The sequence below is a fragment of the Ischnura elegans genome, assembly GCF_921293095.1.
Source record: "Ischnura elegans chromosome 13 unlocalized genomic scaffold, ioIscEleg1.1 SUPER_13_unloc_1, whole genome shotgun sequence".
Taxonomy (NCBI): domain Eukaryota; kingdom Metazoa; phylum Arthropoda; class Insecta; order Odonata; family Coenagrionidae; genus Ischnura; species Ischnura elegans.
Genome location: NW_025791657.1, coordinates 1073410 through 1097587, shown reverse-complemented (window position 1 = coordinate 1097587; position 24178 = coordinate 1073410). Strand labels below are relative to the sequence as shown.

The window sequence follows — 24178 nt, the reverse complement described above, 5'->3', positions numbered from 1 at the left end:
TGAGCCATGTACACTGTGGCGTCCATGGACAAAATGAACTTGTAACTTGTTGAAATGAGATCAAGTGGTTTTTTCAGATTTGAAATGATGGTAAAATTTTGCTTCGAAAGGCACCCCAACCAATTCACTGTTTTGTGTTCTAGGCAACTGTGCTTTAATAGGTCTAACAGTTGTTCATATAAAAAGTGAGATAAGGAAAAAAAACGGATTTGGCTGAAAATAGGCTAAATTCAATTTCAATGCCTAGTATGCAGCAGTTATAATTCTGTAGGGTAATGACAGTGGGTGACTAGGCCACGCTTACTTATTCTCGTTTGCTAAGACTTCAAGGTTATAGCTTCATCCAAATTGTCAAAGGTGGTAAAGCAAAGTACAAGGCATCACCCTCTTTCAGGATGGATATGACAAGTTTGAATTAATTGGATGCTGCTCATAACTTATTACTGCTAAGTTTATTTTTTATTAGGATGTTCTAGTGGTATTTTGTGGATCACTTCATATTTTAGGTACTTAGAGTTTTATGAAAATTCAATCTGGATGCATTCAAAATTAAAATATTATTGTGTTGATTGCCTCTGAAAATAGATAAATTATAAGGGAAGAGTTAGGGAATTAGAAAATGGATGCATGTGGACAACCTGGAAATCAGGTATCTTTTGCCAATTTTCAGCTTTTTCGTATAAAGTGTGAATCATCAAAGTGAGAAATGATATAGATATTCTTACAGACTTACTCATAAATCAAGCTTTTTGGTGATTGCTTGATAGACTTAATCCATGGTGAATTCCACCTAGAATGCAGGGTCAGCCACTGAAATCAGACGATTACTGATGACCCTAAGACGGAGTTGGGAAGTAGTGTGGGGGAAGGCTACTGATATGTTACAAAATGTACTGTCTGCCGTTTCAGTTCGTCTTTGCATGCAAGGCCTTTTATCAAAATGTGGGATGCATTTTGAAAACATGACAAGCCCTTTCTCATTTTAACATTCTGCATAACTGGTCTCTTCTGATGGTTATTGATACCAATCCATCCTGAACCATCCAGGCACTCAATCTATAACTGGCAGAAAGAGATATTAGCGGCAATGTGAGGACACTTTCAAAGAGAGAGTTAGAATCCTTTCCACTCTTCTCATTTGGGGTGTGCATGCACTGAATCCATAATATAAAACTTCGGATCATTATGTGATGCTTTCCGCAACTTTGGATCCGATCTATCCAATGAAAGGCAATAACCGCGGATACTTGGATATGAGGCATCCCATCTGATCATTCTTATATAATGTATAATGACATAAGGTATGTGATCATTAATACCCCTATGCCTTTATACTTGAAATAATTTTATAAATAATGCAAGGTGTAATGGTTATTTAAGTTTCTTTAGAATAGAGGTGTGCCCCTTAGACAATATGATGTTCATTTACTGCTGTTAGTGTTCTTGTTTACGCACTGCAAATATTTCTTTTTTAATACATGTTGTCCTTGAAGGTAAGTTCTTATAATATGCCATATAATTACCCATTTATCTTTCTCTCAATGATTTATTAAGATGGCAATGATTTTTAGTGAGCTTCAATTACCTTTTGACACGTGTAGTTCCTGCCCATTTATATTTTGCATATTTTTAGCCTTGCATTGCAAGAAAGTATTTGCGTTTATTAATGGTGATAATGGTTTCAGTTCAACATTACGTGTGTGCATGGCATTTTTAAATTCAGTGTATGATTACTTCTGTGCATGAAAAAGTGCATTGAGATGTTTTCTGGAGTAGGTACTTGAGGTTAGTAAGCAATATTTTGCTCAATTTCTCTGAGGAGCTGTGTCATTGAATTTGTGAATAAATTTATGGAAACTACCGTAAAAAATTAACTGACACCTCGTTATGTGTATAGCGTCTAACCGAAGAATCGGTTTACGTAGCTACCTTGATATCTGTATATTTGCTGTTATAAAATAGTTCAACGAATCGTAAATTTTATGCCTGTCTTCACTTATTTTAATGTGAAATTCTTTTCTAGAGTCCCCAGCTTCTGAACAAGCCTCAGCCTTGTTTGCAGTCCTTGAACCAAAGATTAGAGCATCACGTTCAAGGAAGGGAAAGAAAATGATTGATAAAGACATTCAAAAATGTGACACCTTGCTTGCTGATAAAATAACGTTGTGCTCAAATCCTAATGATGGACGGTTACATTCGAAATCTGGATATGCATCTAAAATCAGAGGGTATAGAGCAACAATGACTATTGCAGGGAAGAGAGGTGGTTGTGATAATGCAGAAACCATAACGTTTTTCAGGAGCACTGAGAATGGGAAGAGTGGCCCCAAGACAGCCATGCGGGAAAACAAAGTGAAAAGTACTTGCATGGTCAAAAATCCTGGGAAGCGTGCCAGTTCGACGAAAAAATCATATCATTGCTTCAACTGCAGAGATGCATTCAATGCAAAATATGATCTCATTAAGCACCTTGAGATTCATTGCCGTTGTGGCAATTTGGATATTGATTCAAATTTGTCAATTGGAAAAGATTCGTCCCTCAAAACCTTTGTTTCTAGAGGAGAAACTAATACTTCTTTTCAGCCCATCTCCTCCGAGAGTTTAAAACATCTGATGTGTAAAAGCCAAAGGGTGAGACAAAAAGGAAATGGGCTTCTTGAGGATAACTTCGGAGGAACAAGGGAGAATAAAAATGTTGGGCAAGTGGGGAGAAGCTATATTGTAGATGGGAAATCATGCTCAGATGTTCCACGCACAGCAAAGACGTCTCATTCCTACAGTGAATGTGAAAAGTCTTTCTCTGAAAAAAGCAGCGTTGTCCGTTACAATCTTACTCATACGAAGATAAAAACTTATTCGTGCAATGAATGTGATAAGTTTTTCTCTCGAAAGAGTCACCTTGACAGTCACATTCGGACTCATACGAAAGAGAGACCTTATTCTTGCAATGAATGTGATAAGTCTTTCTCTCAAAAGATGAACCTTGTCCGTCACATGCGGACTCATACGAAGGAGAAACCTTTTTCATGCGGTGAATGTGATATGTCTTTCTCTCTTAAGATTACCCTAGTCAATCACCTTCGGACACATACGAAGGAGAAACCTTATAAATGCAATGAATGTGAAAAGTCTTTCTCTCAAAAGATCAACCTTGACATTCACATTCGGACTCATACGAAGCAGAAACCTTATTCATGCAATGAATGTGATAAGTCTTTCTCTCAAAAGATCACCCTTGTCCGTCACATGCGGACTCATACGAAGGAGAAACCTTATTCTTGCGGTGAATGTGATAAGTCTTTCTCTCAAAAGGTCGCACTTGTCCGTCACATGCGGACTCATACGAAAGAGAGACCTCATTCTTGCGGTGAATATGATAAGTCTTTCTCTCTTAAGAATACCCATGTCAATCACCCTCGGACACTTACGAAGGAGAAACCTTCTTCTTGCAATTAATTTGAATAGTACTTCTGTCAAAATAGTCACCCTGTTCGTCACATTCCGACTCATACGAAGGAGAAACCATGTTCGTGCAGTGAATGTGGAAAGTCTTACACCACCAAACAAAACCTTGTCCTACTCACGCAGGTGCATCGGAAAGAAACCTTATTCTTGAAATGAATGTGGTGAGACTTTCTCTTAATAGATGCACCTTTACTTTCATTTGCAAGCACACAGAGTTAAGTTTTAGTTGACTAGTTATTGTTAATTGTTAGCAATCAAGGTAAATATATCTTTTTTTTACAAGAACTGCTTCTATGAAATAAAAAATAATCCCATAATGTGGAAAATGATATAATAAAATTCAATTAGGTCTGTGACCTAATTTAATAAATGTTCATGTAATTTTGGTGTGCTATATTTTCAACTAAATAATTTATTCCTTTATGTATAACTGCTATTTTTTGCTGGTAGAAAATTATTTAAATTTGAATCTAAGCCATGCATTGCAGCACTTTCTCTAAAAACTGCAGGAACTTTGTTCCAAGAATAATTTTCAATGTTATGTCAATGTCAATTGTGTGATTGATCAATGTTTTATTGTCTGATCGATGTTAGTTGATTAAGTGCTTCTATTTAATTTATATGCAAATATCAACTTAATAATAATATACGATTGATGGAGAGAGAACTAAGCTGAGTGACTGGTCTGTTTATATTGTTGATTTACCCGCATGCCTTTCGATGATTATATCAGTATTGTGTTGTAGTTTGAGTGCCTGCACCACAATCACTGTTCAATTCTTTGTACAAATGACAATAATATTTCCTCTTGAAAACATTGCTAGCCATGGTTAAGCCTTAAACGATCAATCAAGGAATTTCTTCGCCAGGCGAATGGCCGTATATTTCTTGGTAACTGTGTTCTGTTGATTGGCACGAAACAACTTCCCTTCTGTGTATAAATAGTTAAAAAAAATGAAATTGGTCGTATTAGACTCGTGGTTTTGCGTGTGGAGATATATCCACTGAGATTATTTTATCAAGTACAAGATATTTCACGCAAAAATAGTGGTGAGTACGCATATTTTTACTGCAGGGAATGGAAAGCCCCGGTTTTCTTAGTCCGCAAAGGCGTTGCTATCATTTAGATATTTTGGGAGCGAAGTCATAAAAATTTAATCATAAAACATGTCTGACTGACATTCTGGTGTTACCTTTTCAATAATTTATGTCAAATTTATCAACAAAAAGATTGAAGTGGAAGGAATTTCTTCGGCATTTACTTTTGTGTTTTACAATTTAAAATTTCAGAGCTCTCTTCACATTGCTAATTTTAGTAACTGTAGTTAATATCTCATAATTTCCATCATACTTCAGTTTTATAGTATTTATAATTTTTGAGTGAATTATTTAGGTAAATTATTAAATCAACGCTGCGGTAATGATTCTATGCACTTTAAGGGCAGTTAGTATATGCCCATGCAGTGCATGAAAGAAATTAGGTTGCTGTGGATTTTATTTATTTATTTTTATTTTATTCTCAAACCACCAGATACAGCTCTTATTGGTCATTTTACACCGTGGTGTTCAACAAATGTAACAAGTAAACGTACACAAACGACCATGCCCTGGATCGGGGAAACCTACCCAGGCGGCACTCGAACCCGCGACCTCTTGTTTGGCAAGCGAGAACGTTACCCCGCCGCCACCGAGGCCGGCAATTTTTATTAACACTTCTTTTATTTGGCAATATAAAGTTTTACATTAAATTAGACTTGGCATATTAGTAACAATCCACAATGTGGCTTCGTTAGTAGTAGGACCTGCCCGCCTTTGTGACGGTGCAGGACTCCTCGTCCCTTCCTTCCCCGTCCTTTCCTTGGAGGCGTCGTCGGGCTCCTATCGCGATGCCTCAATAAATGATAAAAATTAAATATACTTTTGCGTGATAAATGATGAGATTTCATGTTGACTCGATTTTTAGTGAATTTTTGCCATGTGAATGAAGAATTGAAAGAAAGTTACGACACGGAAATATAGTTCGGATCTTCAGCTTCTGTAGACACTAATTTTTTTAAAAAGTGTCCTGACAAACAGCAAAACGATGGTTATATATACGACTTAGCAACAGCCTTGGGCAGATAACCTTTTCCTTTCCAGTCCTTATATTAGCCGGGAGCACTTGAGTAGCTTTTTGATTGGTGCTGTGTTGTTTATTTATTTATTTATTTATTTATTTATTTATTTAGTCCAAAAACAGCACGAGGCCAATTACAGAGGACTACAATAACAGGAGAAATAATTACATAACATTAAGCAACGTAACCAACAAAAACAAAAAAATTCAACAGTAATTACAAATAATAACAAAGAATAGTCATCAGGTGGTGCGAGGAATAGGGGGAAAATTACGATAGTGATGGTGCAAGTTGGGTGTGGGATGAAAAAAAGGATCAAAATTTGGAACATATTTGGCATATGAGTTAATGGAAGAAGGAAGTCTGAATAGAAAAGAACGTTTAGAAACAGAAAGGCGGGGGGTGAAACAATGAAATAGGTCACTCGACCTCGTCGTGCGCGAAGGAACACGAAGCGGAAAAAAAGAAAGAAGGTCTGATGACCTGTATTTGCCGTTAATGATATTTAAAAAGAGTCTCCGGTCATTGAGGATACGGCGATCAGCTAAAGTAGAAATGCCAAGAGAGGATCTAATCTTATTGAGGGAGAAGTTACGAAAAGGCAAGTGGCGGTAGCGGACAACAGAAAGGAAAAAATTCAATGGACGTTCCAGGAGCTTTAATGAAGAAGGTGGGGCCGAAGACCAGATTTGGCTGCAGTATTCTAGGACCGGAGAGACACAGGAAAGGAAGAAGGTGCGTAGAGCAATTAAATCCAACACCTCACTATGGCGATACATCATACCCACCAAAGACATAGCGCGGGTGGAAATGGATTTAATGTGCTCACGAAAGAGCAGCTTAGAGTCAAAAATAACCCCTAAATCCTTCTGAGAGGTGACCGAAGGAATATGATGTCCAGATAATCGGTAATTTATACTCAGGATAGACTTGCGTAGGGTGAATGGTAGAATGGTAGACTTGGCTGGATTAATTTTCAGACTCCAAATCTCAGACCATTGGTCTATGGCATCAAGAGCCTTCTGCAGAGCAAGGCAGTCATTCGGGGAATCAATCTGTTTAAAAATTTTGCAGTCATCTGCATATAATAATATTTTGCAATTGGTGGAGGAGATAATGTTAACTAGATCATCTATGTATAATGCAAACAGTAAAGGCCCGAGGACACTCCCTTGTGGAACTCCAGATGTAACCGGTGCCATCAAAGAACGCGACCCATTTACTATTGTGTATTGTTGCCGGTTCTGAAGGAAAGAAGATAAGATAGAAAGGAAATTACCATGGACATTATACCGATTCTCTAATTTGAAGAGCAGTAATTGATGGTTAATTTTGTCAAAAGCTTTGGCAAAATCAATGTAGCATACATCCAGCTGTGATGAAGTCTCGAAAGCGTCAATGCAATATTTGTGCAAAATGGACAGATTTGTTACTGTAGATGATCCGGGAAGGAAACCATGCTGTTCGTCAGATATTAAGGGAAGAGAGAAAGACAACAGACGTTGATGAATGATGCGCTCAAAAATAGTCGATATAATTGGCAAAATTGAGATAGGACGGTATGATTCTACAGAAGATTTCTTTCCGGATTTGAAGAGTGGGAAAATGCTGCCAATTTTCCACACTGACGGAAAATATGCCGTTGAAAAACATCTATTAAAAATGATGGATAGGGGTAAAGCCAAGGAAGGGGCTGCATTTTTTAGGAACATTGCGGCCAGCTGATCTGAACCAGTTGCACGGTTAGTTTTAAGGGATGACAACAATTTTAGACATTCATCGGGAGAAGTGGAAAGTGAGGAGAGAGAGTGGGAACTAACACATTTAATATCAAGAACAGAGGTATCCAAAAGTTGATTAGAGGTGAAGGTGGATGAAAAGAACTTGGAAAAAAGGTCAGCACGCCCAGGACCAACAGCAGTTACATCACCAAAAGACATTTCCATAGGCGTGGAAGCAGAGTTACGCCTGGAGTTGATCATAGACCAGAACCGTTTTGGGTTGGAAACACATTCGGAGGAAATTGAGGCTATATAGTTGGTAAAGTCTAACTTAGTCAGATAATTGGCATGACGCCGAAGGTTCATGAAAGTTTTTAATGTGTTGGGGTTAGGAAAAAGTTTGTACAGGCGCCAAGCACTTAGCTTATTTTTTAAAACAAAGACTGTCTCACTGGTCATCCAAAGTGGGAACTTTCTAGAACGGGGTTTCCGATGCGGAATGCAGTCCTTCAGGACACCTGCCAACCAGTCATAAAACATATCAAGGGCTTCGTCCACAGAGCCTTCTTCCAAGAGGCACCATGGGAGGCAGTTGAGGGTGTCATTAACATGGGCCCAATCCGTTCTTTTCCAGATGGGGGTGGGAGGACGTAGAGAAGGGGGCGGAGTAGACCTTGGTGTAGGGGGTGGCCACCCGCTGGGTTCAAGCGAAATTTCTAGGGACCCGTGGTCGGAGCAGAAATAGTCGCCAGCAGGGCAAACTTTCAACTCGAGCGAGGATAAGACAAGATCCAGGACTGCCAACCCCCTCGTAGGAAACATATTGCATTGCCTAAGGCCCAGGCCATTAATGAAATGATCAACAAAAAACTCCTCAAGGCCAGATAAACTCTTAACATTCACAGGGTAGGACCAGTCAATGCCTAAATTAAAGTCACCTAAGAGCATAACTTCACCCACACTGCGGGCTAGTGACACAGAGTTGAAACACTTTTCCAAAGTTGTAATATCACCAGAAGGTGGTCGATAAAATGTACCAATTAATAGCCTTCTCCCTGCAGAAGACGTTGCATTAAAGGGAAAAGTTACTTCGACCCATAAAATCTCGGGGCCTAACTCCAAATCAGGGCGACGTAGCGCCAAGAAACCATTGTCAACACCAAGAAGGACACCACCGCCACGCTTACCGACTCGATCACATCTGAAAATTTGATGAGAAGTGGATATAGATAATTCGCCATCAGAAACATTGTCGCAAAGCCACGTCTCCGTGAGGGATATCACTTGGTGATTTCGTAGTTCATGAAGAAAGGAGTCCATTGCCCCAAGCTTGTTTCTCAAACTACGAACATTTTGGTAATATACACTCAACTTCGTTGCACACATTTTAAGTCGAGAAAGGGCGCTAAGAAACTAACACTTCAATAATTATATAACACACAATTAGACATCAAGCACTAAATTTTTGGGAGGGACTTGAAGGGACAAAGGGAGAACACCGGAAGGGACGAAAAACGGTTGCCGTGGAGGAGGCAGGCCAAATCCCGGGAGCGACGAGTCACGTTGACCGAGAGTCATAGGCCCGAATCGGAAGGGTGGGTAAAACAACACCAGAACTAGTATAAAGCACAATAATCCAAAAGTTGCATGAGCAGCATTTCAGTAACTCGTCCCAACGAAGTAAAGCACTATCTGCATCGGAAAAACACACACAAAACATAAACGCACACGTTTTAACCACAGAAATAAAATAATACTGTGGAGAGACATACACGCCTGGCTTGCCTCGCCGCCATCTTGTCTGGCCGTTTGCGCGCCGAGTCATGTTTTCACCCACAGTACCTCCTAGAAATTTTATTATGTTTTGCCTCACCTGATTCTATAGGTGCCATAGTAAATCACGATTCATGTAAAAGGCTCGTTCTTCCTTGTTAACTGTATCACCTGAGTTTTTTAGGGTTAAGTTGAAGCTTGGTGGTAATCCAGTCTTCGACGTAGTCCTGGTGTTCTGGGATGCAGTCCACATCCGAGGTTTGGTTGAAGGACGTGCGAAAATGGAGAAGTATTCAGTATGGAGGATAAATGTTAATTCGAGTTAATAGGTCGTAAATGAAGACGTTTGGATTACATTTTCGTAGATTAAGATTGGGGACTGGATTTTTCGTTGGTGAGCCTTGCATGTTATAGGGTGTATGTAAAAACGTAAATGGTTTACTGGGAAGAATGGCGTTCTATCTGAAAGTTAACATTGGGCGATTCTGATGAAATTAATCGGGATATGAGAGGCGTTCACAAAAGAATCCCTTTTAGCAGACTCATGTCACATCATTTGGATTGATCCAGAAACACCCCAGTCAACTATTTTCTGATATTGAAGACCTGCTGCGTTTGTTCCATGGGCGGGGTTATTTGGTGAACCGCGGATTGGCCGGCTATGATGCTTCCCATACAAAAAAACTGTGCTGTGACGGCACTAAATTGACACCATAACTAAAAACCAACTGCAAAGTGTGTCCAACAACATTTTTGCGTTTCCATTGCTTGGTAACTAAGGAGTTTCGACCCCATGTTTATTGGATGTATTTTATTTCTTCCTCAAGTTTGTATGCGCTATATTGATTATTATGTTACAATCAAGTGGTTTTCTGTATGCACTTCTTTGCAAATACCTTACTGTCGACGTCAAAATGATGTGCCGCTGTAATTTTCAAATTCATATCTGGACCCTAGTGCATCCTGTAGCATTGAATAAAATGTCATTTCAAAGGAAATTTTATTATAAATCCTGATTTTTTTTCTATGAAAATTTCAAAATTCAAGACACGCGATTGCGTGTTTTGTTGTAAAATAATGAAAATGTTGGCACAGCCCCCTTATCGAGCGTAAGGAATCGCTTTTTAATCCTAATCGAAATTCACTTTCACCTTTACGTCACGCGCTCATTTTTCAACTGGCCATCTAATTTTTATTTTTTTGGAGCTCTTATTACAATATATTTCTACCTCGTACTCTGTATCAATTACTAGTTAAATGGTGAAGTTGTGACATCAGAAAAAGCAGTTCACCTGTAAATGTTTTCCAAAACACTTTTCTGTAGCATCTTTAAGCATAGAATGGAAAAGAGTCGCATTTCCTAGTTCATGGACGAATTTCTTAACAGTACGGTTGCCCGAAACCGTATCATTAAAGAATCATTCATTTTTTATAATTTTCAAGTATTTTATGTCAGTGCTGCTTCTTAACTTCCAAGTCAATTAATATATTTTCAACTTAAATATTTTTGGCAGTGGCGTTACTGTGGGGGGTGGGGGGGAGAGTGAGGGGATATATCCTGCCAAAAGCCTCAGCGAATTCAAAAATTAATTTAAATTTCTTATCTGGATTTGATGCATACTGACTGCGTCTGCTTCAAGTTTATATTTCAAGGGCAACAATCATGTAAAATGCATTTTCAGGCATGTTATTTTGTTTTAATTTTTTCCTTAAATACCCGTTTCCAAAGCATATTTCCCCAAACATATTCCACCGCTTTTTGATACTAATATATTTTAATTTATCAGCAAGCGCAGGAGTTTCCCAGAATTGCATAACCATTTGATCTAATATTGATATGATTAAACTGTGAGCCTGAGTGATTGTTGACCCACTGTGTTTTCGTAATGAATAATGGGTTACTTGAATCACTAAGTAATCGTGTCTTTTATTCACTTTGTATGAATCAATCGCGAATGTTTCATTATTAGTGTGAATTTGAGGAGACCCTAGTACATATGTATCCCTAAGCCGCGAATTATTATTGTTTAATTTTTATTGTTCTGTTAAGAGTAATTGCGTGGGTTTTTATCCCAGCGACGAGTGTAGATCCACACTCATCTCTGGGATGGAGCGATCCATTTATTCTTATTTTATTTGCACGGTATACGATATTTTACGTTCATTCTTTCAATTCAAGCCTATTTCGGATCGTAGTGCATTGATAGTTTAAATTTCAGCTCTGCATAGCGGAAAAATAACAGTTCCGTAAACTATTTCACTCCACTAATTTACTCTACATTCCTTACCAGTAAGAATTTACGATTTCTTTGGTGACGTTAATTAAATCAAAATTTACCTACAATACGCCTCTCAAGTGTCTCTTGTTTCAGATGGCTCGTATTCAGGTGAGTAATCGTTATGAAGCTGAAGAGATGGTTGATCAATCGCGTATCCAGAATTTATTTCTATGGGGGGAGTGACAAGGGTCTGACAGGTAAGCGGTTACCTCGTACTTGAGCTTAAGAACAATCCCAGGCGAAATGGCAACGTTAAGGAAGTGCTGCGGAAGCGTCGGACGGAGTGTTCTGGAAGCAGCGGGCAAGTGTTGCGGAAGTGCGGAAGGGAAGCAGATTATGGCCCACTTGGAACGCCTCCGGAAGCGCTTAGGAAGTGTCCGTTCGACACCTGACGCTGCCACATTGCAGAAAAAGATTTCCGCATAGAAAAATAAAATTTGAATTGTAAATCATGGAAATAATAATAAACAGTAGGTTTTTGTAAAATGAAAGGTAGAAACTATTTATGAAAAAAACCTGTGTCCAAGAATCGAACCTTAGACCCTAGGTCCGGGTTCGAGTCGGATTCGGTAACCTGTCTACCGCTCTTAGGTAGTGATGTGGTTCTCCTAAGGTATTATACCAGCTGCGACCCTCGCTGGCGGCGGTGGGGCTCGGGAAATCTACGGCGGCACGTCCATCCTCTTCACTACCATAAACTGCACTGTGTAAAGCCGCAGCTGTTTTTGTGCACTCCCATGATAACAATTAAAATGCTCCCACAACACTCAACCGCTACTTCCACTCCCGCAATACTTCATCGACGCTCCCGTTTCTCGTGGGTTGTTTGTGAATTCTCTCAAGTACAACTTCAACGGTGTTGTTTACCCTTTCCATCTTACTTTATTAATTACAAATAAGCAATCCTTTGAGCGAAGTCCTATGACCAAAATAGCGAAGCCGAAGAGTCGAGAGACGGGGACTGCTCAGAAAGCGTCCAGGAAGTGTTTCAACCACGAAGTGGTGAGGAAGCCTTCGGTAAGCGAAGGGTCGACAGTCAGGTAGTGTTGAGGAAGTGTCCCAGATAGCATACTAAACTTGCTACTGGCTTGCCACAAACTTGTCAGGGCAAAGTTGCAAGTTTTCAGCAAGCTTGTCATGACAAGCCTGCGCATTTGCTGCAAGCTTGAATCACCTCCTAGTTACGCTTTTTCTAACTTGCTGCAAACTTGTCGCATCACAGCTGCTACAAACTTGTCAAATCATGTAGGTGAGGTTTTCTTGTTACTATGATAATTCTGTGATATACCATAAAAAAATCGTTTCTTTTAAACAAGGTCCTTATTTGCATTTCAACTGGGCAAATTAGAAAATTTTGTATTAGGATAATTACAACAATTACCATCTGGCAGAACTTCTTTACCACAATTATTACAAAACCTCTTTGGATCGAAACTACCCAAGTTGAAAAACATTTTCAGTGAGTGCATACACTTAACAACCTTGTTCTCCTATGGAAGATGGAAAATCAATAAGTCAATGATTTTGGACATTCATTCATATGATATTTTAAAATGGAGAAAAAGGGACGTCATCATAATAGCACTCTCAAGAACTTTTATACTTGCCCCATAGTAAATTTTTCACCACCTAAGTACTGAAAGCTTTCGATACTTGGTTCATTTTCACTTTCAGAAAAGCTTTCTGAAAAGCTATAACTGTCCGAGAAATTGTTAGAGCCTTCAGAGCTAGAGTCCTCATCGTCACCAGAAATTTTACTCGACTCTTTTCTCTCCAAGGGTATACCTTTAAATGGAAACAAATACATCAATGGAAGTTACTCCAGTGCACACAAATAAGTTCATCAAATGGAGCAAATAAGACAACATGACTGATGAAATTTAAATTCTATATGAGATTTATACTTTTCGAGAATTTTATTTTACCCACCTGGAGTTTGATGTGCACTGCATTCTGATGTGCTGGATGCCATCTCATCTGAATCACAACCTAAGAATAATAGAGACAATATGGAAGATTAAGTTGCGAAGATGTCGAAATGAGTAAATCATTAGGGGTCGAAAAAAAATTTAATCAAGTTACGACCATAATCCAAACATTGACAAGAATTCCTAGCTCTGAGAAAAACCATTCCTTAAACCCGAGGCACATATAAATCATAATGTATTCATATTATTACATTCCATTGTTGTTTAAATTAAAGTAATCCGGTTCTAAAGGAGCCTTCTCAGTTGCAGGGCTTCCAACTTCCTTTTTGCGCCTTTCATGAGTATCATTTTCTATGGGCGCATTACTTAGGTAATTTCCAAGTGCGCCATCAATTGTCTTCCTACGTCTCCATTTCGTTGTCCTAGAAATTTTGGAGTACGGCCCTTTCGGCATTTTTTAATCGTTAGTACTAAACGCAAATACGCACTGAAAAGGAATTTTTACGACCTTTGGAGTCTGTGCTACGTAGATACCTACCACCACGGGTATTATAATTCCCACCACAACCAAACTACCCAACTGCGTAAAATGAGTCATACGAACATAAATTTTTTATAATATTAACAATACATGATGGTTAAATATCATTCAAATTAATTAAAATTAAGCATACAGTGACAACTTAAGTTATTTATTCACTCATTTTTCCATTTTATAACATTACTTATAATACAACTTGATCAACAAAGACTTCCGTTGATTTCGCTCCATGTGCTTCCGTTACTGACGTCATAGACCACGCCAATTCCTGATCACGGCATAGTCGGGAATAGTACGGTAGCTGCCATAGAACGAAGTAGTTCAGCATTTTCGGTGTGACTTAAGGGAGTACTTGGGTAAGTTAAACCTAATCAGTTACTGTTTGACGGTTTGAGTCAATTCGAGTGGCTTCCAATTCATATCATCGTTATTTTTCTCAGTGCAAGATGAATCTGATGCCAGAGGATTCCGACGACTCCATGTGCAGCGTCTCTTCCCGGAGCGTACGAGAGTTGAAGCAGAGGGCCTGCTTCTACTTTTACTCCGACGAGAGTACAGGGATTACAACGGATGTAGGATCCCTTATTAAAACGGAGGCAATAGTTGGAGGGGAGTACCAGGTGCTGTGGGATGGAGTGCCTGAGAAAGTGTTAACCATAGCAGTTGGTGGTAAGCTACAATTCTCTGAAAATTTTTAATGCCCAATATACCTATCAGTAGTTTGTTTTCACGATACCCTCGTGTAACAGCGAGATATGCCGTGTTTATGTACGAACTGTTATTAACCTGTTTCAGGAAAACTTTTGGAGATAAAAGAATCCCAGGAAGAATTTGAGAAGCCTCTCAATAAAAGTAATTCGTCCCCGAAAGAGGCGGTCGAGAAGCTTGTGGGCAAGGCGGAGGAAGGGGCGAAAGGCGGGAAGAGGAGGGCGATGAAATGTAAGAATTCTGCGCCCGCCGTAAATTTTCCTGAGAACAGGGACTCCATTTCCAATGCCATTGGCATTGCCCTCGGAGAGGAAGATCCCCAAGACTTCCACTTCCCGACTCCTGCAGGCGCAGCTCCTGTGCCAGTGCCTTTGGAAAGTGGCGTGATAAATGACGGGAATATCCTGATTGAGTTGGATGGCCTACCCTCTAGGGTTTCAATTGACTCGGAGTTGGCGAATGCAGGTATGTCGTTGTGTTTAGGAAAAAAAATCTGGAATACCTTAAACGTATAACGGGTAGAATCTCGTTATTTGATCCATGCATCGCTAAGAATAAGCATCCGTTCATTTCCAGTTGACGACATGGAAAGGAGGGACATTTTGCTAAGACATGCAAGAAAATATTTGAAAAATACCCCTTCGGATCACTCGGTAAGCCACCTTTCAGCGTAGTATTTATCTCGAGATTTTCAAACGTTACAAAGTTCAACACTTAATGCCTCTTTCATTATTTCAGGTTTTGCTGCACCCTGGCTTCCATATATACACTAAAAAAGGTGATAAAATTGGGGCGCTCAGCAATGGGACGACCCCGAAAAGGTTACAGGAGGAGTTGCTGATGAGGCTATTTGGGAGGGAGTATATTAGATCCCACTCTGCTAAGGGCCAGAGAGTATCCAAAGGAGGGAATCCTGCAGCATGCAGAGCCACAATGGACGCTATTGATGGTAATTACTATGGTGGTAACTTTGAGAGTGTTATACTTACATAGATTAACAATGCTTTCTTATGCTTTGGGTCATTCCATGTCAGTTCATCCAGGCATGATACCCACCGACTCGGATTTTGATTAAACTGGCCAATTTTCAACCTTCCATGCAGGAATGAAAGTGTAAAATATTTCTTGGCTATCTCCAATAGTTTTTTTTCACGACCATTTGAAGTTTGGGTGAAACTGCAGTTTTTCAATAATAGCGGTCTCCAGAGATACTTGCACCTCCACAGGTAAAAAATTTGTCTCAGCCATAGTTTTCATCCGATTCTTATGAAAATTTGCAGGTTTACCATAGAGATCATGAGCATTCCAAAATCTAATTGAAAAATGTACCAAGGAATATTGGAAATTCTCTAAACTCATATGTTTCGTAAGGTTTTAAAAATTTTGCATCAAAAGCATGGTTCTATAAAACATCAAATTTTGACCTGAGTCAATATCTTAATCAAGTTAAATTAATTTTTCTAATATCCCTTAAGGTATGACCCACCACCTGTTAAAATGAAATTCATGGCTTTTTGCTCGCTTTGTTGTTAAAACAATATGCAAAAAAAAACTCCCTCTTCACGACTCTGGTAGTCAGTGTTGAGTCCTTCAAGTGTGATGAAATGCGTTTGTTAACTGTTTTCTATATACAAGCAAATATTTACAACGTGAATATAGTACATAATACGTTCAAAAATTAAAATATTTTTTATGTGCAGGTTGTTTTTCTCCCGATAACAAAAATATATTTTAAAAATAGAATATTTTAAGGAATTCATAGCACTTACCCATCATTGCGGGGGAAAACTTGATTTTTGCTATATAAAACATATCAAAATACAGGATGCATGTCAATACAAGTTAACCTCATCGAACCTGGATGAACTGACATGGAATGACCCTTTGTGAATGTTCCTGTGGCCTCAACAGTATTCTTTGTTTCTTTAGCTGTATAGCGATATGAAAGTGGAGCATAATAAGTAATTTGTCAAATACTTTTAATTCAATGATGTAAAATGTTCTCTTTATATTTATACCTCTAAAAGTGTACTACAACATTGTTTCTGTGCTCACTATTAGTACCTACATAACTTGACTCAGCACAATTTACCATGGAGCATAGCAAGATTATACTAATTTGGAATTTTGATATTTCGTTACAGCTTATCTGAAGACGAAACTGAAAGGGGAGGTGGTGCCCAGGCTGTCAAAGACATTTAACAATTTGGAAAAAAATCTGAGGGTGAGCAGTGGTTACCAGGCGGGAAAATACCGATACACCTCACAGAAAAGGTAAAGCTTGTATCAATTATTTGATATGTATTACTGAAAGTGTGAATTTACTAAAATAAATTTTCATTCAGTGAACTCTTCTTTTAAGAAGTGTTTATCAGTTTGTATCCCCTTGAATGGAACATGACATATTTTCTGTGTCAATTGAATTTCCAATGCACTGCTGACTAACTATATCTCGTGTTTGTCATTTCAGGAAGCCTGTATTGGAAGGGTGTGATGAGAGCCACAGTGGAGGCACAAGGCGGGCGAACCGTTGACGGCGGTTTGGCAAAGTGGTAGGGGAGGGTGCCACTTTACGGAAAACCTCCGCGAAATGTAACACCATGAATTTATGTAAAATGAAACACCATGTAAAATTCACCAAGTTCATTGTAAGATATTACATTTTATAATAAATGATTTTATATCTGAATTGGCTTTCATGTCATTTGTATCTAATATCAAAACAGAGTTTAGATAATTCCCTTTTCCAGTTAGTTTTTTGGGTCTTCTTCAGAGTTTATCCATGGCTTTGGATGAAATTTAGTCAAACTTCCAGTCAGCTTCTTTGGGTTCATTGAAGTGTCAAAGAGGATTCGGTTGGACATAAATATCAGTCTGGCCAAATCTGCATCGCTGCTTCAGTGGATCTGATGAAGCCAGCTGGAATATTAGTGATTTTTCATAGAGACATGGATAAAACGGAAGAAGACCCAAAGAAATCACTTAGATTGTACTGTGGTGACTGCACTCTGACTGTGCTGTGGCCACTGCACTCTGACTGTGCTGTGGTAACTGTACTTTACTGTACTATGGCAACTGTGCTGTATTGTTTAAATTAAGTGCAGTCTTAAGTGCATTCCCAGTCCAGATATTAAGTGCAGTTAGAGCATAGCTTTAGCTTATTTAGAGTACAGATTTTTTTGCCTGAGACGTAATGATGAGGTTATTTCACATCCGAATTGGAAAATTAGCATCACTGTATTTAGAATTAAATAACAAACATTTTGAATATCCAAACTATCACTTGTTATCGAATATTAATTTTCCGTTTTTTTGTTAATTTAGTGACTTGGTTTTCACGAATAATGTCGTACTATTTACAAGGATCATCACTGTTTAAGTGCGTCTATTAATTTTAATGTCAATATCAATTTGCAAACGAACGCAAAAGCGAGAAACGAGGAGCGAGAAATACGATGAGGCAGTTCAAGGTAGAAAAGTTGACGAGAGTCTTGTCGTCAGCGTAACCGAGAAATAAATGAATTAATAAAATGTAGATAATGGCATGTACAGTCAACTCCAAAAGTAAATGTGGGAAGCTCAGCCGCGCCACTCCTAGGACCCAGCTCGAACCACGTCAGACTCGCATGACAAACTTTCGGATGTTGGCACTGCATTTGAAAAAAGACGCAGTTAGAGGAGTTGGGGGTGGTTGGGGTGGAAGAGAAGTGGGATGAGGAAGCTACGAACTGCGAGAAGTCCTTTGGTTTGCGCCGTATAGTGCGAGTTGAATGAACACCACCTTTCGAGCTATTTTATCGGCGACAAAAATTCTTTCGTGGACTAAAAACATACGAGCGAGATCCCAGGCAGTACGATCGCAGCTAGCACGAGTGACGAAGCTTAGAGCGAGGTAGAGAGCCAGGAGGAGAGTACCGAGGCAGGAAAGGAGAAAGTTATCAGGAGAACAGTGTATCCAACGACATGAACCTGGTGTCGGCACCATTGCATTTTTTCCGTAGAGGCGTGTGGGACTCGGAAATAATCTTGCATAAAATTGTATTCACAACAAATTTCTCAATAGCTGTTGGTTAATCAAGAGTATCTTTTAATAAATAACTGCAAATTGTGCATTTCTACCGGCAGATATGTTTGTGACAGCACATAATATCAGTCAAACTACTCCATAGTAAAGTAAAACCGACAACTGATTTCTCAGGGTTGAGATATTAAAACTGAACTGCCGATAGTATTTTTATTAATTAATATCTTTCAAAAAATAATCAAGCTTTCAATGCATAGATTGCTTGGAAAGCAATAATAATATTCCCAACATGATCCGCCATAATTATGAATAATTCCAACTTCAAGAAACGTTTAGCAATTAAATTCTTTTTTAGGATCCAAGTTCCCTAACCTGACCAAACACTGACAGGATGTTATGATCATAATGTAGCGCCGCGGCGCTAGATTGCCGGTTCGCGGAAGAAGGGTTGGCAAGTGAAATAAAACGCCTTCCAAGCCCAAGCAAGGCCGCTTTACTCTCTTTCATCATAGGGTTTTTCTCGGACTATGTCCCTATATGACTTATGGAGGATCCCACATCTGTAAACGCTTAAGGTGTCAAGTTAATTCTCCCAGAGGATTATGCCATAAGGATCTCCCCAATCACTCCAATATACTTGGTGTCTGGTCACTAAGATACTAGCACACTTACCGGTGCTGACTTGGCGCATAACATCTTGGCCAGTAAAAACTCGCTTCCAATTCCCATCCCACTGACAGAGTGATAGAGCATCGATTCCGATTAAATATATTTATGGCGCACATCAAGCTGAATAAAATTCCTGAGCGTCTTTTTATTATCAATCTTATTATTCGAAACCATTGCGCTTCTTGCACGTCAAGCACTGTAGTAATCATTTGCATGAAAACATGAATAATTATAGTTCGCCAGAATAGAAAATAAATGGTTATTAGAAGTTGTGAGTTGAGAGTTTTCCGTTTGTTTTGTCGAATTATTTAACCGATGATTTCCACCACAATACTTATCTATCAACGTAAAAACACCTGTCATTATTTAATGCAAAAACAAATTTAAATGTCCAGAAGCGAATTTGTGGCCTAAAACTACTATTTGTGGCTGCATGCAACCTAACAGCTAGATATCGCATCCGAATAGGTAAGAGTAATGCACTTAAAAGTTTGAGTCTCCCACCTAAAGGACGGTGAAATGCTGTGCTGGCTGTAAAATTCCTTGCGTTCAGTTCTCACATCCAAAGAATTAGTTAAGACCTATCACTCTTGATTGCGAATCCAAACCACCCCAGCCAAAAGATTTTTTGTTTCACGCCCCCGCCCATCGAGTTATTTCTTCTTAGCAGTCAGGAACTTTTAGTTGCAGCAAAAAATCCTTAAAATTCTCTCACCATTTCCATGACAATCAAACCCTACTCAAAACATTTCTTATTGAAAACGAAATTCAAAAGTGAATTTTTGCTATGTGTATAACTAAGAAAACTAGACAATTGTTTGTGTAAGATTGGAGGGGTGAGATCCCTAATTAGAATTTCACGTTGTCTCTCATAGGGGAGGCGAGAGGTCATGAGGCGTCCAAAATCGTTTTATGCAGTATTTTAATAGCACCCTATCAGAAATGTTTTGAGAAATTATCTGGAGCTCGATGCAGGGATAAGTGACGCCTTTCTAAAAATGTTTGAGCTTAAATAGAATTAGTGGACTGAAATTCGAGTGTTGCGATGTTGCCCCGGAACACAACGCATCGGAAAATCGAGGGGCTCTCTAAGGCCTTTCTTCGTCACTCATGCCGGCTAAGATTGTACTGCCTGGGATCCCGCTCATATGTTTTTAGTCCACGAAAGATTTTTTGTCGCCGATAAAATAGCTCGAAAGGTAGTGTCCATTCAACTCACACTATACGGCGCAAACCAAAGAACTTCTCGCAGTTCGTAGCTTCCTCATCCCACTTCTCTTCCACCCCAACCACCCCAAACTCCTCTTACCGCCTCTTTTTTCAAATGCAGTGCCAACATCCGAAAGTTTGTCATGCGAATTTGACGTGGTTCGAGCTGGGTCCTAGGAGTGGCGCGGCTGCTCTTCCCACATTTACTTTTGGAGTTTACTGTACACACGTTTAATTTTGCAAGTTTTAATGATTATTATCTCACTTAAAAAGTACCTCTCTATTCTCATGATCGGAATTTAGCCCAATTGAGGTTTAATTTTTTTAGATCACTTCCCATATAACGTGCCCATACTCTATTCAAGTAAATACAGCGAAGATACTATATCAAATTAATATATTTTCTCTTTCCAACTTTGCTAACCTACTAAACTATAAACTAATTTAACTACTAACTAAATAACTGTGCTATTAGTCATCCATGCATTTAATTTAGCGGAAACTATAGGACGACTGTAAGAAACTCGGAATGAATCTAAAAAAGGTCTAATTGTAAGTGATATATTGTGTAAACAAACCTTATGGCTATGTTTCATGGTTCATTTATTTGCTCAAACTGCTGCATGAAATCTCACACCCAGAAAATAGAACTTGTGCATCTTTTCGTACAGCAATCGGTACACATTTTGATGTAGAGTATCTTGAACCTGGCATATTTACCTGGAGGCATCTACTGACTATAGCTTTCATTTAGTGGAGTTGAATAAAAATAGCTTATCTGTATTTTTATTTAGTTCCTATCTCTATTTATAAGTTTGTATGTCTGTCTTCTTATAAGTGTCTGTATACTGTATATTTGTATTCATCCTTTACAGATGTTGCACTGAACCAGGACGCTACAGCCACCAATTGTAGTGTGGAAGTTACAGTGAAGAGTTGGCTGAAACATGCTAAAGCAAGGCATGAGAGAGAGGTGTAAGTATTCGTTTGATTAATATATAGGTTTGGGCAAGGAGGAATGATTTTGGTCTGGATACTTTTTTGGCAAGTTGCTCCTGTTAAGGGAGCTCATATAAAGTAAATTTAAATAATTATTAAACATCTTGTAATACAAGGTTCACCCTTCCATGCTAAAGGTAGAGAAAATAGTATTGTTATGTATTATTTTCAGATGCAGATCCCACTACCAAGTAAGTCAAACATTTGAAAACAATTTTTGTTCTGCACATTGGAGGTATAATTTCAAAAAAAATGGTTGAAAAGGATCTCATTCTCCATAAAATTTCGATGTATAACACCTGTAGAACTTAAGAATGGGATAACTTATTCAACAGGGATGGTAGTTGCACAGTACTACAGAAGCTACTATTTTCTAGTAGCTGTAGCTAACTAAGATGTTTTGAAGCAGCTGATATGGTAGGAGCTATAGAAATTTCAGTAGCACACAGCAGGTCTTAGCTGCTATTCCCCTGTTATGTCCCTGTCGAAATGTGAATATTGCCAGTGAGCTTGGTTGTCACTTATGCCTCGATACCAGACTACATAAAAAGATCTATTTTAATTTTTCAGATTGGAAGAATTCGGAGATCTAAATCATGGAATGGCCTAAACTACAGCAAGTTTTCCTAGTTTTTCAAAGTTTCTATTTTTTAAGTTGCATCTCGGCCAATGAAGCTAAGTGGTTTGTGTGCCAAATCAGTGTGGCTGCTTTCACACTAATCCCAAGAGATCTAGTCCACTTAAACTTCCACCTTTAAATTTTCTAATTTCTTTTCCTCCTATACCATATTCAGCTCTCCTGCATTAGTCTTCCTTTATACCTAGCTTACGTAACACTTTTCTTTACCTCCAGAATTCACTCTAGTGTAGTCATAATCTTCAAGCAGAGACCAATTGTTAAGAAATATTATCCTCCATTTGAATGCTTTTTCCAATCTCTTTTTCGAGACCTCTACTTAGCTGTCTGGCAAGGATGGATCAAAGATTTTTTCTAGATTGTGCACCAGGGTCTAACAGGCAAACAGTCTTCTCATATTTTGGATTTAAATCTAGTGCAACAATTGCTCTGTGAAAAATGTTCTTTATTACAATATATAAATTACTAACATATTAATATTTTTATTTTTTCTCAAAACCTTTTCTTTTTTAAGAAGAAGAAAAATTCAAAGAAAAGTTCGTAAAATGTATGCAACCTAAAATGGACAGTTTTCCTAATTTTGAAACCTTAAGAATGTTAAACACGAGACTAATAAGACTGTAGCGTCCTGTCTTATCTAATCTGCTTGTTACCTACAAGAGACGATTTCTTGCTACAATGAAATGTTTATATACTTCATTATTACATGAGCAATACAGGAGACCATGACAGCCCCTGAAAATGATGTGGAGGTTGCAATCCAAAGCTGGCTAAGGCACGCCAAGGAGAGGTTACAGGGGAAGAAGAAAGTTAAATAATTCGTATGTAGTTTCTGGAATTGTATTATTTTAAGAAGCCAAATAAATATTGTGCATGAAATTAATGCCTTATTTATTTAAATTCTTGTCTGGACCTATTATTTATTAGTATCGAACAAAATGCAATCCTAATCTAAACGTGTCCTGAAGGTGTCCGGAGCGGACACTTTCAGGACGTCCAAGGGCCACCTTTTTTACTGACATGCGGACTTGCAGCGGACATCGTTTGGAATGAATTCGGACGTCCGTAGGCCATTTGACGGACAGTCACCGGATGTCCTAAAGGCGTCCGTGTGCTGTGTGGGAAGATACATGCCCTATATTAGCATTTAAATACATTATAACCTCATAGTAAACAAACTTCTAGGGAGTTCAAACTTCTTCTTGTTTGTTCAAGTTTGTTTGATGATTCTGGTTTCACCACACAGAACGAGGTGTACATATGATAAACCACTACAGCTTAGACAGCTGAACAGCAAGCCACAGTCTTATAGCTTGAGTAATGCACTGGCATTTCTTCACTGAGGTGTCCCCGTAGATAAAATGAAGTGCTCAATATTGACTCCCTTGAGACATTAGTTTCTTTTGGCTTTCTATGTATACTCCTCCATATATTTAATTTTTTCTGGAAGAATGGAAGGTTTTTTGTGATGGGTGGCTTATGATGGGGTGCATGTCCATGTTTTAGGACAAAAAGAATTGAACATTGTAAAAGTTCTCCTTGTCAAATGGAAGAAAAAACAAGAGTCAAATATCATTCTTGTTGTGTACTTAAAAATTAACAAAAATGGAGTCAAGGAACGGAAATTGTGGCGTTAGGCCAAATGCATTGTCGCTCCAGATAATTCGTCCTGAAAACTTATCCATTCTGTTTATTTGATTTGTGTAATTAATTAAAACGTTTACTATTGACACCACAACATGTAGGATACGACTACTCCTTCAGACACATACCATTGGAAAGCTGAATTATAGTTGCGTAGATCGTGGAACTTTCATAATAGCAGGTGTGACTAGAGATTTTTACGGGAAAAACAAATGATTAGACTTGAAAAAGATGCTGAGAGAACGAGGATCAGTGATTCAGGGGGCAAATTTCAAATTAATTGAAACTGGTGAAAGAAGGCCTTAATATAAAAATGGATGGATTTATGATTTAGAATGAACAGAGAGAAATTGAAATTCAGGTACTACTGAAACATTCACAGATGAACAGGAGAGGTGAGATAGGCAGCTGAGAGAAGAACAAGCACAGAGAGATGGGACATTAGGGGAGATATAAGAGAGTTT

At 38.6% G+C, this 24178-nt stretch overlaps 1 protein-coding gene across 1 annotated transcript; it reads left to right on the top strand.

The window, feature by feature from the left end:
- The first annotated feature begins 15249 nt into the window (after positions 1-15249).
- On the top strand, positions 15250-17175 carry LOC124172476. Its single transcript, XM_046551916.1, has 3 exons — positions 15250-15481; positions 16677-16806; positions 17003-17175. The coding sequence occupies exons 1-3, from the start codon at positions 15250-15252 to the stop codon at positions 17064-17066; spliced, it is 426 nt and encodes a 141-aa protein (XP_046407872.1). The 3' UTR covers positions 17067-17175.
- The last annotated feature ends 7003 nt before the right edge of the window (positions 17176-24178 follow it).